The sequence below is a fragment of the Hemiscyllium ocellatum genome, chromosome 34 (assembly GCF_020745735.1).
Source record: "Hemiscyllium ocellatum isolate sHemOce1 chromosome 34, sHemOce1.pat.X.cur, whole genome shotgun sequence".
In the NCBI taxonomy this organism is placed as follows: domain Eukaryota; kingdom Metazoa; phylum Chordata; class Chondrichthyes; order Orectolobiformes; family Hemiscylliidae; genus Hemiscyllium; species Hemiscyllium ocellatum.
Genome location: NC_083434.1, coordinates 1,198,159 through 1,213,412, shown reverse-complemented (window position 1 = coordinate 1,213,412; position 15,254 = coordinate 1,198,159). Strand labels below are relative to the sequence as shown.

Genomic DNA, 15,254 nt, shown 5'->3' with positions numbered 1-15,254 from the left:
TTCTCTTGAAGCCTGTTTTTCCAATCCACACATCCTAAGTCATGCCTCACTGCATCATAATTTCCCTGCCCCCAGCTATAGCTCTTGCCCTGCGGCGCACGATTATCCCTCTCCGTCACTAAAGTAAAAGTCACCGAGTTGTGGTCACTGTCCCCGAAGTGCTCACCTACCTCCAAGTCTAACACCTGGCCTGGTTCATTACCTAGAACCAAATCAATATAGCCTCCCCTCTTGTTGGCCTGTCGACATATTGTGTCAGGAAACCATCCTGCACACATTGTACAAACACCGACCCATCTAATGAACTCGAGCTATAGCTCTCCCAGTCAATATCTGGGAAGTTAAAGTCCCCCATAACAATCACCCTGCTACCTTCACTCTTTTCCTGAATCATCCTCGCAATATTATCCTCTACTTCTCTAGGACTATTAGGAGGCCTGTAGAAAACACCTAACAGGGTGACCTCACCTTTCCTATTTCTAACCTCAGCCCAAACTACCTCAGATGGCAAGTCCTCTTCCATCGTCCATTCCACTGCTGTGATACTGTCTTTGACAAGTAATGCCACGCCTCCCCCTTTTTTACCCCCATGTCTGATCCTACTAAAACATTTGAACCCTGGAACGTGCAACAGCCATTCTTGTCCCTGTTCTACCCACGTCTCTGTAATGGCCACAACATCGAAGTCCCAGGTACCAACCCACGCTGCAAGTTCACCTATCTTATTCCTTATACTTCTGGCATTGAAGTATACACACTTCAATCCACCTTTCTGGTTACAGGCACCCTCCTTAGAGATCGCTGCATTATTCCTAACCTCCCTACACTCAAGGTCCTGTACCCTAAAGCTACAGTCCTGGTTCCCATGCCCCCGCGGAGTTAGTTTAAACCCTCCCAAAGAGCACTAGCAAACCTCCCCCCAAGGATACTGGTGCCCCTCAGGTTCAAGTGTAGACCATCCTTTTTATAGAGGTCCCACCTTCCCCAGAAAGGACCCCAGTTGTCCAGAAACCGGAATCCCTCCCTCCTGCACCATCCCTGTAGCCACGCATTTAACTGCTCTCTCTCCCTGTTCCTCGACTCTCTATCACGTGGCACGGGTAACAAACCAGAGACTACAACTCTGTTTGTTCTAACTCTGAGCTTCCAACCTAGCTCCCTGAAAGCCTGTCTGACATCCTCACCCTTCTTCCTACCTATATCGTTGGTGCCAACGTGGACCACGATCTGGGGCTGCTCCCCCTCCCCCTTAAGGACCCGGAAAACACGATCAGCGACATCACGTACCCTTGCACCTGGGAGGCAACATACCAAACGTGAGTCCCTGTCGCCCCCACAAAACCGTCTGTCTGTACCCCTCACTATCGAGTCCCCAAGAACTATCGCTCTACCTTTCTCCACCCTACCCTTCTGAGCAACGGGGCCAGGCTCCGTGCCAGAGGCCTGAACCTCGTTGCTTGCCCCTGGTAAGTCATCCCCCCCACAAGTATCCAAAACGGTATACTTGTTCTTGAGGGGAATGACCGCAGGGGGTCCCTGCACTGGCTTCCTCCTCCCACTCCCCCTCACTGTCACCCATCTATCTTGAACTTTCGGAATAACTACTTGCCTATAGCTCCGATCTATGACCTCCTCTGCCTCCCGAATGATCCGCAGTTCATCCAACTCCAGCTCCAGTTCCCTAACACGGGTTTGGAGGAGCTGGAGATGGGTGCACTTCTTGCAAGTGTACTCAGCAGGGACGCTAATGGCTTCCCTCACCTCATACATGTTGCAAGAGGAACATTGCCCTCTCTGCACTGCCATCCCTCTAAAAGTAAGCTTTCCTTAAAAAAACAACAAAAACCAACTAAATCTAAAGAAACAAACAAGGAAAATGCAGCACTTACCCGCTAGTCACAATAGCTCAAGAACAGCTGGCTATTTTATAACTTTGCAGATTCAATTGGATTCACAATTTTAGATTGTCAGCTCTACCAATTTATGTTCTTTTTGCCTAATTTGCTTTTCTGCCATTATTTCCTTTCGTTTTGGATGGTAGCTGTTATCATTCTGGCACTTACACCTTCATGAAACACATCTTTTAGAGTCATAGAGGTTTACAGGATGGAAACAGGCCCTTTGGCTCAACTTGACCATGCAGACCAGCATTCACAATTAAACTAGTCCCGTTTGCTTGCATTTGATCCATATCCCTCCATGCCATCCTGTTCATGTACCTACTCAAATGTTTTTTAAATGACAAAATATTGCTCGTCTCTACTAGTATCTCTGGCAGCTCACTGCCCTGTTGGGGTGCGGGGTGGAGGGGAGGTGGACATTGCCTCTCTTGACCGTTTTTTAAATCTCTCCCCTCTCACGTTAAGCCAGTGCCCTCTAATTTTGCACTCCTCGACCTGGGGGGAAAAGCTGTTGGCTATCTACCTTAGCTATGCTTCTCATGATTTGTTTTAGGGTCACCCCTCAGTTTCCTACATTCCAGGGAAAAAAGCCTCAACCTATCCTGCCTCTCCTTTTGACTCACATCTTCCAGTTCAGGTAGCATCCTGGTAAATATTTTCTGCACACTGTCTAGTTTAATAATATCCTTTCTGTAGTAGGGCAATCAGAACTGCTCACAGTACTTGAAATGTTGCTTTACCAATGCCTTGTTCAGCTGCACCAAGACATCCCAAGTCCTATGCTCAATGCTCTTACTCATCTCCAGGTCTGCTGAAACAATGTCAACTTAAAATCATGGAAATACTCAGCAGGTCAGGTTACAACTTTGGTGACAGTTAATATTTTGTGTTTTAGATCTGTCTTGTCTGGTACGCTGATGTAGCAATCAGTCAGTGACGTTACCTCCTTATTTTGCCAAAACTGAAATAATCAGTTATGACATTGATCCATTCTGCCATTATACATTATACAGGCATGCACACAGATACCGACCCTTTGGGCAAACTCATTCGTGTTGACCAAATATTCTCAATTAATCTAGTCCCATTTGCCAACATCTGGCCCATATCCCTCTAAATCCTTCATATTCATATACCAATCCAACACCTCCGGCAGATCATTCCATGCACTTACCATCCTCTGTGTGTAAAGGTTGTCCATTCGGCCCCTTTTAAATCTTTCTACTCTTACATTAAATCTATTGGACACCCGACCCTCGGAAAAGACCTTGATTATTTATTTTATCGATGCCCCTCATGATTTTATAAACTCCTACAAGGTCAGCCTTTTTTCTGAAGCCTTTCAAGTTTGATAACATCTTTCCTGTAGAAGGGAGATCAGAGTTGCGCACAATATTGCAAAAGTGGCCTATTCAATGTCCTGTACAGCCACAACTAGACCTCCCAACTCTAATACTTCATGCACTGATCATTAAAGGCAGGCATACTAAATGTGTTCTTCACTACCCTGTCGACATGCAAGTCCACTTTCAAGGAACTATGAGTCTGCGCCCAAAGTCCCTTTGTTCAGCAACACTCCCCAGGACCTTGCCATTAGGTGTATACCAAAATGCAGCACCCAAAACTTACTAAAACTCCACCTGCAACTTCTGGCCCATTGGCCCATCTGATCAAGGTCCCATTGTACTCTGAGGTAGCCTTCCCATTTGAATCACTGAATCTCAGCCAGTGTGATTGTGATGGAAGTAAACTATATCTTTCCTTAGCCATCTCCAGTTTTTGTGACTTCAGTTGCAATTGACTACTCCCTCCTACTCCAATGGCTCCCCATTGCCATCCAGCTTAGTGAGTCTGCTGTCACATGGTCTCATTCTTTTTGTACTTTCAGATAGAATGCCTCTTGTAATGGCTTGTCTTTCTACTCCTACATAGTAACCTGTAGTGTTCTCAAAAGAGAAACTTGGCCCCCTCATCTAGGCATGGTTAACTTTTCAATGTATGCTGACAACACCAAGATATTGAGTCAACATTTCTGTGAACAACTCCCCTGTTGTAAAATATCAGACTGTTTATTCAACATCCAGTAGTGGATGAGCAATAAATTCCACTCTTAGTATGCGTAGATTTGAAATTTGGTTTCTTAGCCATCATGTTCATCACTGTCTCTTTGCTCCTTTGATGTCATATTTAATTTCAATGAGAATAAAAATGCATTTGCACCACCATTGTCTATTTGTGCCTCCATATCATTGTTCAACCTCATCTGTCTCTGCTTACTGGCCAAAACTGTCAATTCATATTTTTGTAACTTCTCTGTTTGTCTACTCTAGTGCATTCTGACTAGTTCCCCTGTGTCCTATCCTGTGTAAGCTTAAGGTCCTCCAAAACTTCCTGCCTTTGTTTCAAGTCAAGCCAAGCTCTGGTAACTTAGCTACATTGGCTCCCACACCAGTAACATGTTGATTAAAATTCCATCCTTGTTTTCAAATCTGTCCAAAGCTTTGCTCCTCTCCATCTCTGTTGTCTTCTCTATCCATACAATCCTGAGATATCTGTACTCAATGTTCAGCCTATCAACCTATATGAGGAATGGTTGAGGACCCTGTGTCTGTACTCCATAGAATTTAGAAGGATGAGGGTGAGAATCTCACTGAAACTTACAGAATATTGAGAAGCCTGGATAGAATGGACGTGAAGAAGATCTTTCCACCAGTAGGTGAAACTGGAACTCAAAGGCACAGCCTCCAAGCAAAGGGATGACCATTTGGAACTGAGATGAGGAAGAACTTCTTCAGAGGGTGGACAATTTGTGGAAATTGTTTCCTCAGAAGACTGTGGAAGCAAAGTCATTGCATGTATTTAAGACAGAGGTTCTTGATGAGAAAGGGAATCAAGGGTCATGGGGAGAAGGCAAGAGAATGGAATTGAGAAACATATCAACTTAGTAAACCTTAGCTCCACTCCTCCTATTGAAATTATAGCCTTTCTGAGGTAGGGTGACCAAACCTGAGTAGAGTATTTCAGGTGCACTTTTACCAAGGCCCTGCATAACTGCAGTAAGACGCCCCTACATCAGAATTCAAATCCTCTTGCTTGAAGGCAAATGTGTAATTTCGCATTTGTCCGTATTATATTGCATTTGCCATATGTTTGTCCACACACTCAATTTGTCTGGATCACCCTGAACCCACTTTTCATGCTCCTCACAACTGTCAATCCTACCTAGTTCTGTGTTGTCAATAAAACCTGATCTATTAATTTGTTTTCTGCATTTAACATGTATAGTTGGGATCCATGTGGAGTGCGACCAATCACTGCTTAAAATCCAAAAAAAAGACCCATTTATACTCATTTTAGTTCCTAATTCTCAGTTCATTCAGGCCCAGTGTATGGCCTATAATCCTGTGTGATTTGTTATGCCGACTAGCCTCTTACATGGGACCTTATCAAAAGCCACCTTGAAATCTAAATAGACCACATTCACTGGTTCTCCCTCATCTACTCTGCTAATTACATTCTCAGAAAAACTCCAGAAAATTTGTTAAGCGCATTTTCCTTTTCATAAACGAATGCGGCACGGTGGCACAGTGGTTAGCACTGCTGCCTCACAGCGCCAGGGACCTGGGTTCAATTCCCACCTCAGGCGACTGACTGTGTGGAGTTTGCACGTTCTCCCCGTGTCTGCGTGGGTTTCCTCCAGGTGCTCCGGTTTCCTCCCACAGTCCAAAGATGTGCAGGTCAGGTGAATTGGCCATGCTAAATTGCCCGTAGTGTTAGGTAAGGGGTATATGTAGGGGTATGGGTGGGTTGCGCTTCGGCGGGTCGGTGTGGACTTGTTGGGCCGAAGGGCCTGTTTCCACACTGTAAGTAATCTAACTAATGTTATGCTTGTGTTTAAGAAGGGAAGGAGGTGGAAGACAGGAAAGTTATAAACCAGTTAGCCTGACCTCAGTTGTGGGCAAAAATTTAGAGTTCATTATTAAGGCTGAGATTGCAGAGTACTTGGAGGTGCATGGTAAAATAGGGCTAAGTCAGCACGGCTTTGTCAAGAATAGGTCATGCTTGACCAATCTGTTAGAATCCTTTGAGGAGGCAATGAGCAAGTTGGATAAAGGAGAGCCAGTGACCATGATCTATTTATATTTCCAGAAGCTTTTGACAAGGTGTTGCTTAGGAGGCTGTGAAATAAAGCAAAAACCCATGCTATTAGGAAAAAGGCATTAGCCATCTACCACCCCCTGAGAAAAAGAACAGGAAATGACATCACCACAAGAAATGACATTACTAGTCCAAAGAAACCCAAACATAGAAAGCAGGAATTATCAGCGGTGTTTCACTCGGAGGCCCACTGAAGATGTTACCTAGTAGGGTGACGAAACATCTGGAAATTAACCTTCCAGCTCAGCGAGCAAACCTACATCCAAAACCTCAACCTGAGCTACACATCTCTTTTGGGGTTTCTTTGAACTGTAATTTGCTCATTTCACTGTTTTTGCAACATGTTCCCAAGAGAGGAAACTCTTTAATTACCATTTTAAATTATAGTTGAAGAGATGTAGAAATTTAATCAATATTCCTTAGTTTTCTCTCCTTTAATCTTACCATCTAATGATTGAAAATATTTATTTGTCTTTGACCAACGGAGCAGCCAAAGAGCCTTGAACATTACCTGAATCTGGAAGACAGCAAACTTCTCACCCATCTTAAGACCTGCTTGGCTATGAATAAACTCCCATATGACTTGTGGTTCATGCATTGTTTTGCAGGTTGTTTGCCTGAATCCAGCCTTCAAAGGTAGGTGCTCGATTGCATTAATGATTATAATATATCATTTCTAAAATAAAATAAAAATGAATGTATGCATTGCATTAGCAATACATAGGTAGCTTGCGGGATGAACTAGTGATATACAGCATGGAAACAGACTCTTTAGCCTATCTTATCCACATCAATCATTTTCCCTAAATGGAACTAGTCCCATTTGCATGCATTTGGCCCATATCTCTCAACACCTTTCCCATCCATGCACCTGTCCAATTTTCTTTTAAATGTAATTATACTCGCCTCCGCCATTTCCTCTGGCAGCTCATTCCATAAATTAGATTATTGACAGATTACTTACAGTGTGGAAACAGGCCATTCGGCCCAACAAGTCCACACTGACCCGCCGAAGGGCAACCACCCACACCCCTACCTTTAGCCCTTACCTAACACTACGGGCAATTTGGCATGGCCAATTCACCTGACCCGCACATCTTTGGACTGTGGGAGGAAACCGGAGCACCCGGAGGAAACCCACGCAGACACGGGGGGAAACGTGCAAACTCCACACACTCTGCACCACACTCTGCGTGAAAAGTTGCTCCACACGTCCATTTTTAAATCTTTCCCCTCTCACCTTAAACCTCTAATGTTGGACTCCCCTACCCTAGGAAAAGACTTTGGCTATTCATCCTATCTAAGACCTTTATGATATTATAAATCTCTATCAGGTCACCTCCTCAACCTCCTACACTCCTGAGAAGAGAGGTCCCAGCCTACCCTTAATACTCAAACCCTCCAATCTTGATAACATTCTTATAAATTGTTTTTGTACTCTTTCCAGTTGAATAACATCCTTCATGTACCAGGGTGACGAGAATTGTACATATGCCAATGCTGCTACAATCATTTTGTATGTTGGTATACATCAAGTGTATTTTTAAAAAAGTATGCCCTATTGTCAGAAACAAAGGCAGAAGTTGCTGGAAAAGCTCAGCAGATCAAGCAGCATTTGTGAAGAGAAATCAGAGTTAACATTTCTGGTTGATTGAGCGGAAACATTAACTCTGATTTCTCTTCACGGTGCTGTCAGATCTGCTGAGCTCTTCCAGCAATTTGTGTCTGTTTCTGATTTATAGCATCTGCAGTTCTTTTGGCTTTTATGCTCCGTTGTCATCCTGTTCCTGAAAGATGGTTGTGCATTGATAAATAATAAATTATTGTTTGAAGTGGAGTCATTGTTGTCAAGACTAACAACCACTTTCCACATAACAAGATCCCATAAATAGATATGAAATAAATGATGAGTGTTACTACCAAGTCTGAAGGAGTGAATAAATTCCTCGCTCCGTTCCTATGATTGAAATAGAAGAGTTGGCCAGGTGTAACCAATGAAGAAGCAAGACAACCAGATCTTTTTAAGCAAGATTTTGTTTAACTCATATAGTTAAAAGTATCAACATTATTAAAAGGTAACACCTGCCTGTAACCCCTTTCTCTCTCTCTCCCTCTCTCTTTCTTTCTTTCTCTTTCTCTTTTTCTCTCTCTCTCTCTCTCTCTCTCTCTCTCTCTCTCTCTCTCTCTCTCTCTCACTCACACACACACACACACACACACACTCACACCCATCCTTTAGCATGCAAAAATAGGGAAAAAATTTAAGTTCAGTAATTAAGAAAGAATTATAAGTTTGTGTGTTCTGGTGCTCCTTTAGTTGTGTAGGAGTTCTGGTGGATGTTGTGGCCAGTGTATAATAGTTGTTCTGATGACAATATCTTTTAAATTGCAATTAGTTCTTTTGACTGACTGCTGTGCCACTTAACATTCCAGTTCTTTTTTTAAAATCTCTACCTCTATGATATATTCCAACTTGGAACAAGTATTGAATCCAAGCTTGGAAAAACTGTTGTAGAGAGGGCTGTTATTTTGTTTCATATTGCAGGCCTTCTTGATGTTATTGCCCTTCTGGAGCAAATGAAAAGCTTATATTTCTCAAATTGGCAATAGGTTTCATTTCTGAGATAGCTGACTTGGCACACATTGAAGACAGTCCATATTAACAAAGAAAATTTGAACTGTCAAGATGCAAAAGGGTCCCTTTTTTGCATAATAAGTAACCGTAAGTTTCCTTTTATCTGCTGCCATTCCTACAGACAAAGTGCCTGGTGCTTATTATCAGTTACTTAGCAACGTTGTTTTGGTATCCATTTTTTAATCGCCTGTGGAGCATGACCAGTTTCAGATCAGATAGCTTCTGTAGCCATTTTAAAATAGCATCTTGGCTAATCTAAAGGTGGTTTCTTTCAAATAAAAGTTTCGGGTATGAAATTAGTGAATGGGTTGGAAGTTTAACAGTTCACATCTTATAATGTCTCAAAACTTTCATTTAATTAAGAATAAAACACAATTAAATGGTAAGCATTTCATTGCAAGGCATTGGACCTTTTTTAGAAAAAAAGAAAATTAGAGAAACATACACAAAAAAAATACACTTCAATCTTTTGGTTGCAATTATGATTTACCACTGAGATGGCAACCAGATAATTCTAAACCATTTGATTCTAGGTAGCAATAGCTATCTTTTATGTTTCAGTACGAGGTTGTCAATTGTATCTCGTTTTTACATCACTTCTGTTCCCTCAATTAAGTGAAGCGTCACTGTCGCTTTCTCTTAGCTTATTGGAGAATTTTTCTGGTACCATTTAAAGTGCGTCTCCTTTTATTGAGCTCTAATGGACTCTTCCTTTCCCTGTTTTGTATTTACTGGCCAAGCTTTAGCCCTTTCGATGCCTTAAGTTTTGTCCTTACCCTTATGACTCAGCTGGCCTGGCATCAACCTTTTTAAATTGGAGTAGTTTTTCTTGAGTTACTGTAATCCATATGGGTTAAATCAGTCCCTGTTGGGCTTTTTGACCACCCTGTTATCTGCAATCCTGCAGATCCTTACTGGCTTTCAGTAGCTTTTTCTGCATTTTGAAATGTCTTTGACATATAGATTCATAGAATCCCTCCAGAGTAGAAATAGGCTACTTGGCCTAACAAGTCCACACCAACTCTCCCAGGAACATTCCACCCAGACTCACCACCTTCTTTATCCTGGTAACCTGCATTTCCCATGGCTAATTCATCTAATTTACACATCCCTGGATACTATGGGCAATTCAGTATGGCCAATCCACCCAAACTGCACATCTTTGGACTGTGGGAGGAAACCAGGGCACCTGGAGGAAGCCCACACAGACATGGGAGAATGTGCAAACTCCACACACAGCCACCCGAGGCTGGAATTGAGCCTGTATGCCTGGTGCTGTGAGCAGTGCTAACCACTGGGCCACTGTGCTACCCTTTTATGCCCTCTAGGCTTGGACACCCCTACCCTGGGGAAAAGGTATTGACTATTCACAGATAGTTCATAGAAACCTGTTGAAGTTAACACCCTCAAATCAGCAAGGTCATTCTTTGGTAAAATTGCAATGTCTGGCCTGGTCAAACTTGACACAATGCCTATAGTTACCAGTTCTAGAACCAGCTCTCTCTACAGTAAATGTTAAAACTATAAAATTTAAAGGTTAAGTGACATCATGATGCAGTCTCATTTCAGGACGCTGGAACTTAATTTGTTTTTGGATTTCCTGTCTATCCTCCATCTGAATTTCTTCTCTTAGAAGTCAGGGACTAGTCTGCAACAAATACAGACAATGATGCAAAGACTTAATAGGTTTGGCAGCATCTGGGGAAAGCGAAACAGAATTAATGTTTCAGAACTGACAAGTCGCAAAATTGTGTTTTTATGTTCTAATGCGAACAACTGTTTTCTCACCCATTTCAGATGGCAGATGAAGTTTAGTGTAGATAAGTAAAAGGTCATATACTTTGGTACATGGCAGGAAAGATAGAGACAGCTGTTAATAAAGCACGTAGTTTACTATACAGTAGTCCCCCTGCATTCGCGGGGGATACATTCAAAGACCTAATGCACATGCCCAAAACTGCGGATAGTAATGAACCCATTCATTTATATGGGAAATTTACCTCCTGGCAGCCCCCAGTCTCTGGTTCTGGAATGTTCCACGTGATGTTTTCAGGCTGTGGCAAATCACTGGTAACTGAAACCGCAGAACCCGATTCCTCCATTATGGCTGTTGCCCTGTACTTCATTAATAGGTCATAAATTACATGAGTCGAGAGTGTGGTGCTGGAAAAGCACAGCAGGTCAGGCAGTATCCGAAGAGCAGGAGAGTTGACATTTCGGGCAAAAGCCCTTCACCATGCCTGGAACCAGTCACCTGCACTGAAGAGTGGATTGTCGTGGGCCTGGTATCAAGGAGTACCTAAGGACCAAACACTGCATCACTGTGATATTTCCCCCCTCCTCTCCTCCTCTAACCAAAAAAAAGAGTGGGGGTAGATAAATGTACTATTCGAAAAAGGGATGGCACAGTGGTTTACACTGCTGCCCCACCAGCGACCTGGGTTCGATTCCAGCCTTGGGTGACTGTTTGGAGTTTGCACATTCTCCCTGTTTCTGTGTGAGTTTCCTCCAGGTTCTCCAGTTTCCTCCAACAATCCAAGATGTGCAGGTTGGGTGAATTGGACATGCTAAATTGCCCAGAGGTGAGGTGCATGAGTCAGTGGGAAATGTAGGGGTGGGATACTCTTCGGAGGGTTGGTGTGGACTTGTTGGGCTGAAGGGTCTGTTTCCACATTAGGGATTCTATGATTCTGTCTATTTCGTCTTATGTCAATAACTTGTCTCTAAATAGGTTCATAAGAAAATATCTAAACGTTGAGAAGATGTTTCCCCACAACCATGACAAAGCAGGCTTGTGGGATGGAATTTCTGACTCCTGTTCCTATTGAGGAAAGATTGGAAAAGTAAAGATTATTTACCTGTAAGAGGAGAAAGCTAATAAAAAAAATAAAAACTTTAGTTAGCTAGACCTCAGTTGGCAGAATAAAAAGATTGAAGTTTTCTAAATCGTGAGGAGTCTGAACAGAGTAGTTTGGAAGAAACTATTCCTCCTTGTAAAGTGATTGAAAAGCAGGCGGCACAGTTTTAAAATGTGTTGGAAAAGAAGTAAATGTGTGGTAAGAAAATAAAATTTCACACTGCCAGTAGTTAAAGTTGGCCTGAAGAGTCATGCCAGATTCAAAACGTTAACTCTGTTTGTCTTCAAGATGCTGCCAGACCTGCTGAATTTCTCCAGCACCTTCTGTGTTTTTTCTAGAGGATACCACAAGACTGAGAGTAATAAGATGTAGAAGCAGAATTAGGCCATTTGGCTCATTGAATCTGCTCCATCAATCGATCATGGCTGATATGTTTCTCCTGCCTTTCCACATAATCCTCGGTCCCTTACTAATCAAGAACCTTGGTTATGTGCATTAGTCAGCGGTAAATGTAGAGTAATAGGGTAGAGGAATAGAACTGGGTGGGTTATTCTTCGGAGGGTCAGTGTGGACTTGTTGGATCGAAGGGTCTGTCGAGATTCTATAATTCTGTCTATGTCAATAATTTGTCCTTCAGAATTCCACAGTCATTATCCTCTGACGAAGAAATTTCTCCTTATTTCAGTTCTAAACAGTTGTCTCTTCACTCTGTGCTCTTGGGTCCTAGTCTCTCCACCCTTCTCCACATACACTGTATCCAAGGCTTCTCAGTATTAGAGTCACAGAGCAGTACAACACGGCAACAGATTTTTTGGTCCAATTTGTCCATGCCGCCCAGATAGCTTAAGTTAACCTAGTCTCATTTGCCAGCTCTTGGCCGATATCCCTTTGAACCCTTCCTAATCATATACCCAGCCAGATGCCTTTTAAATGTTGTAATTGTACCAGCCTCCACCACTTCATCTGGCAGTACATTCCATACATGCCCATCACTCTCTGTGTGAAAAGGTTGCCCCTTAGGTTCCTTTTAAATTTTTCCCCCCTCATCCATGCCTTCGAATTCTCGACTCCCCCACTCCAGGAAAAAGACCTTGTCTCTTTACCGTATCCATGTTCCTCGTGATTTTATAAACCTCAATAAGGTAACCCCTCAGCCTCTGACCCTCCTGCTTCAGCCTATTCAACCTCTCCCTTTGGCTCCAATCATCCTACCCTGGCAACATCCTTGTGAATCTTTTCTGAACCCTTTCAAATTTCATAATATCCTTCTGATAGGTCTGAGACCAGAATTGCGTATAATATTGAAAAAAGTGGCCTAACCAATGTCTTGTACAGCCACAACATGACCTCTGAACTCAGTGCTCTGGCACGCATACCAAGCGCCTTCTTCACGATCCTATCTTACCTGTGACACCACTTTCAAGAAACTATGAACCTCTACTCCAAGGTCTGTTTGTTCAGCAAAACTCCAGGACCTTACCATTAAGTGTTTAAGTCCTGCCTTGACTTGCCTTTCCACATTTATCTAAATTAAATTTCATCCGCCACACCTCGGCCCATCAGCCCTTCTGATCAAGATCCCATTGTACTCTGACGTAATCTTTTTGTTCTCCACTACACCTCCACTCCCCTCCTCCTCACTCCACACCCTCTCCTCCTCCCTCCCCATCTCCTTCTCCCTCTCCCACCCCCTCCACCTTCCTCCTCTCCTCCCTCCCCCCCTCCCCAAAATGGCTCCTATTCAATCATAAATGATGTCTTGTATAGAATCATAGAGATGTACAGTATGGAAACAGACCCTGTCCACGCTGACCAGATATCCCAACCCAATCTAGTCCCACCTGCCAGCACCCGGCCCATATCCCTCCAAACCCTTCATATTCATATACCCATCCAAATGACTCTTTAAATGTTGCAATTGTACCAGCCTCCACCACATCCTCTGGCAGCTCATTCCATACACAAACCACCCTCTGCGTGAAAAAGTTGCCCCTTAGGTCTCTTTTGTATCTTTCCTCCCTCACCCTAAACCTATGCCCTCTAGTTCTGGACTCCCCGATCCCAGGGTAAAGACTTTGTCCATTCATCCTATCCATGCCCCTCATAATTTTGTAAAACTCGATAAGGTCACCCCTCAGCCTCCAACGTTCCAGAAAAAACAGCCCCAGCCTGTTCAGCCTCTCTAACTCAAATCTTCCAACCCTGGCAACATCCTTGTAAATCTTTTCTGAACCCTTTCAAGTTGCACAAAATCTTTCCAATAGGAAGGAGACCAGAATTGCACGCAATAGTCCAACAGTGGCCTAACCAATGTCCTGTACAGCCGCAACGTGGCCTCCCAACTCCTGTACTCAATACTCTGACCAATAAAGGAAAGCATACCAAACGCCGCCTTCACTATCCTATCTACCTGCGATTCCACTTTCAAGGAGCTATGAACTTGCAGTCCAAGGTCTCTTTGTTCAGAAATACTCTCTACGACCTTACCATTTAGTGTATAAGTCCTGCTAAGCTTTGCTTTCAAAAATGCAGCACCTTGCATTTATCTGAATTAAACTCCATCTGCCACTTCTCAGCCCATTGGCCCATCTGGTCCAGATCCTGTTGTAATCTGAGGTAATCCTCTTCGCTGTCCACTACACCTCCAATTTTGGTGTCATCTGCAAACTTGCTAACTGTACCTCTTATGCTCGTATCCAAATCATTTATGTAATTGACAAAAAGTAGAGGGCCCAGCACCAATCCTTGTGGCACTCCACTGGTCACAGGCCTCCAGTTTGAAAAACAACCCTCCACCATCATCCTCTGTCTTCTACCTTTGAGCCAGTTCTGTATCCAAATGGCTAGTTCTCCCTGTATTCCATGAGATCTAACCTTGTTAATCAGTCTCCCATGGGGAACCTTGTCAGACGCCTTACTGATGTCCATATAGATCACATCTACTGCTCTGTACTCAACAATCTTCTTTGTTACTTCTTCAAAAAACTCAATTAAGTTTGTGAGACATGATTTCCCACACACAAAGCCATGTTGACTATCCCTAATCAGTCCTTGCCTTTCCAAATACATGTACATCCTGTCCCTCAGGATTCCCTCCAACAACTTGCCCACCACTGAGGTCAGGCTCACCGGTCTATAGTTCCCTGGTTTGTCTTTACTGCCCTTCTTAAACAGTGGCACCACGTTTGCCAACCACCAGTCTTCCAGCAACTCACCTGTGCTATCGATGATACAAATATTGCAGCAAGAGGCCCAGCAATCACTTCTCTAGCTTCCCACAGAGTTCTCAGGCACACCTGATCAGGTCCTGGGGATTTATCTACCTTTAACCATTTCAAGATATCCAGCACTTCCTCCTCTGTAACCTGGACATTTCGCAAGATGTCACCATCTATTTCCCTACAGTCTATATCTTCCATATCCTTTTCCACAGTAAATACTGATGGACATACTTCACTCGATCTATCCTGTCTATACCTGACATATGCTTCCTTCTTTTTCTTAACCAAACCCTCAATTTCTTTAGTCATCCAGCATTCCCTATACCTACCAGCCTTCCCTTTCACCCTGACAGGAATATACTTTCTCTGGATTCTTGTTATCTCATTTCTGAAGGCTTCCCATTTTCCAGCTGTCCCTTTACCTGTGAACATCTGCCTCCAATCAGCTTTCGAAAGTTCTTGCCTAATACCGTCAAAATTG

At 43.2% G+C, this 15,254-nt stretch overlaps 1 protein-coding gene across 3 annotated transcripts in view; it reads left to right on the top strand.

Annotated features, from left to right (window-relative positions):
- tbc1d7 (TBC1 domain family, member 7) overlaps positions 1-15,254 on the top strand; it is an 81,608-nt gene that overhangs the window by 46,825 nt on the left and 19,529 nt on the right. For 2 of the 3 annotated variants that reach the window (XM_060849932.1, XM_060849931.1), the window contains exon 7: positions 6,547-6,695. In XM_060849932.1, the coding sequence (XP_060705915.1) occupies positions 6,547-6,695 (149 nt within the window). The remainder of the gene's footprint in view (positions 1-6,546; positions 6,696-15,254) is intronic. The other variant, XM_060849933.1, reaches the window with a different exon arrangement.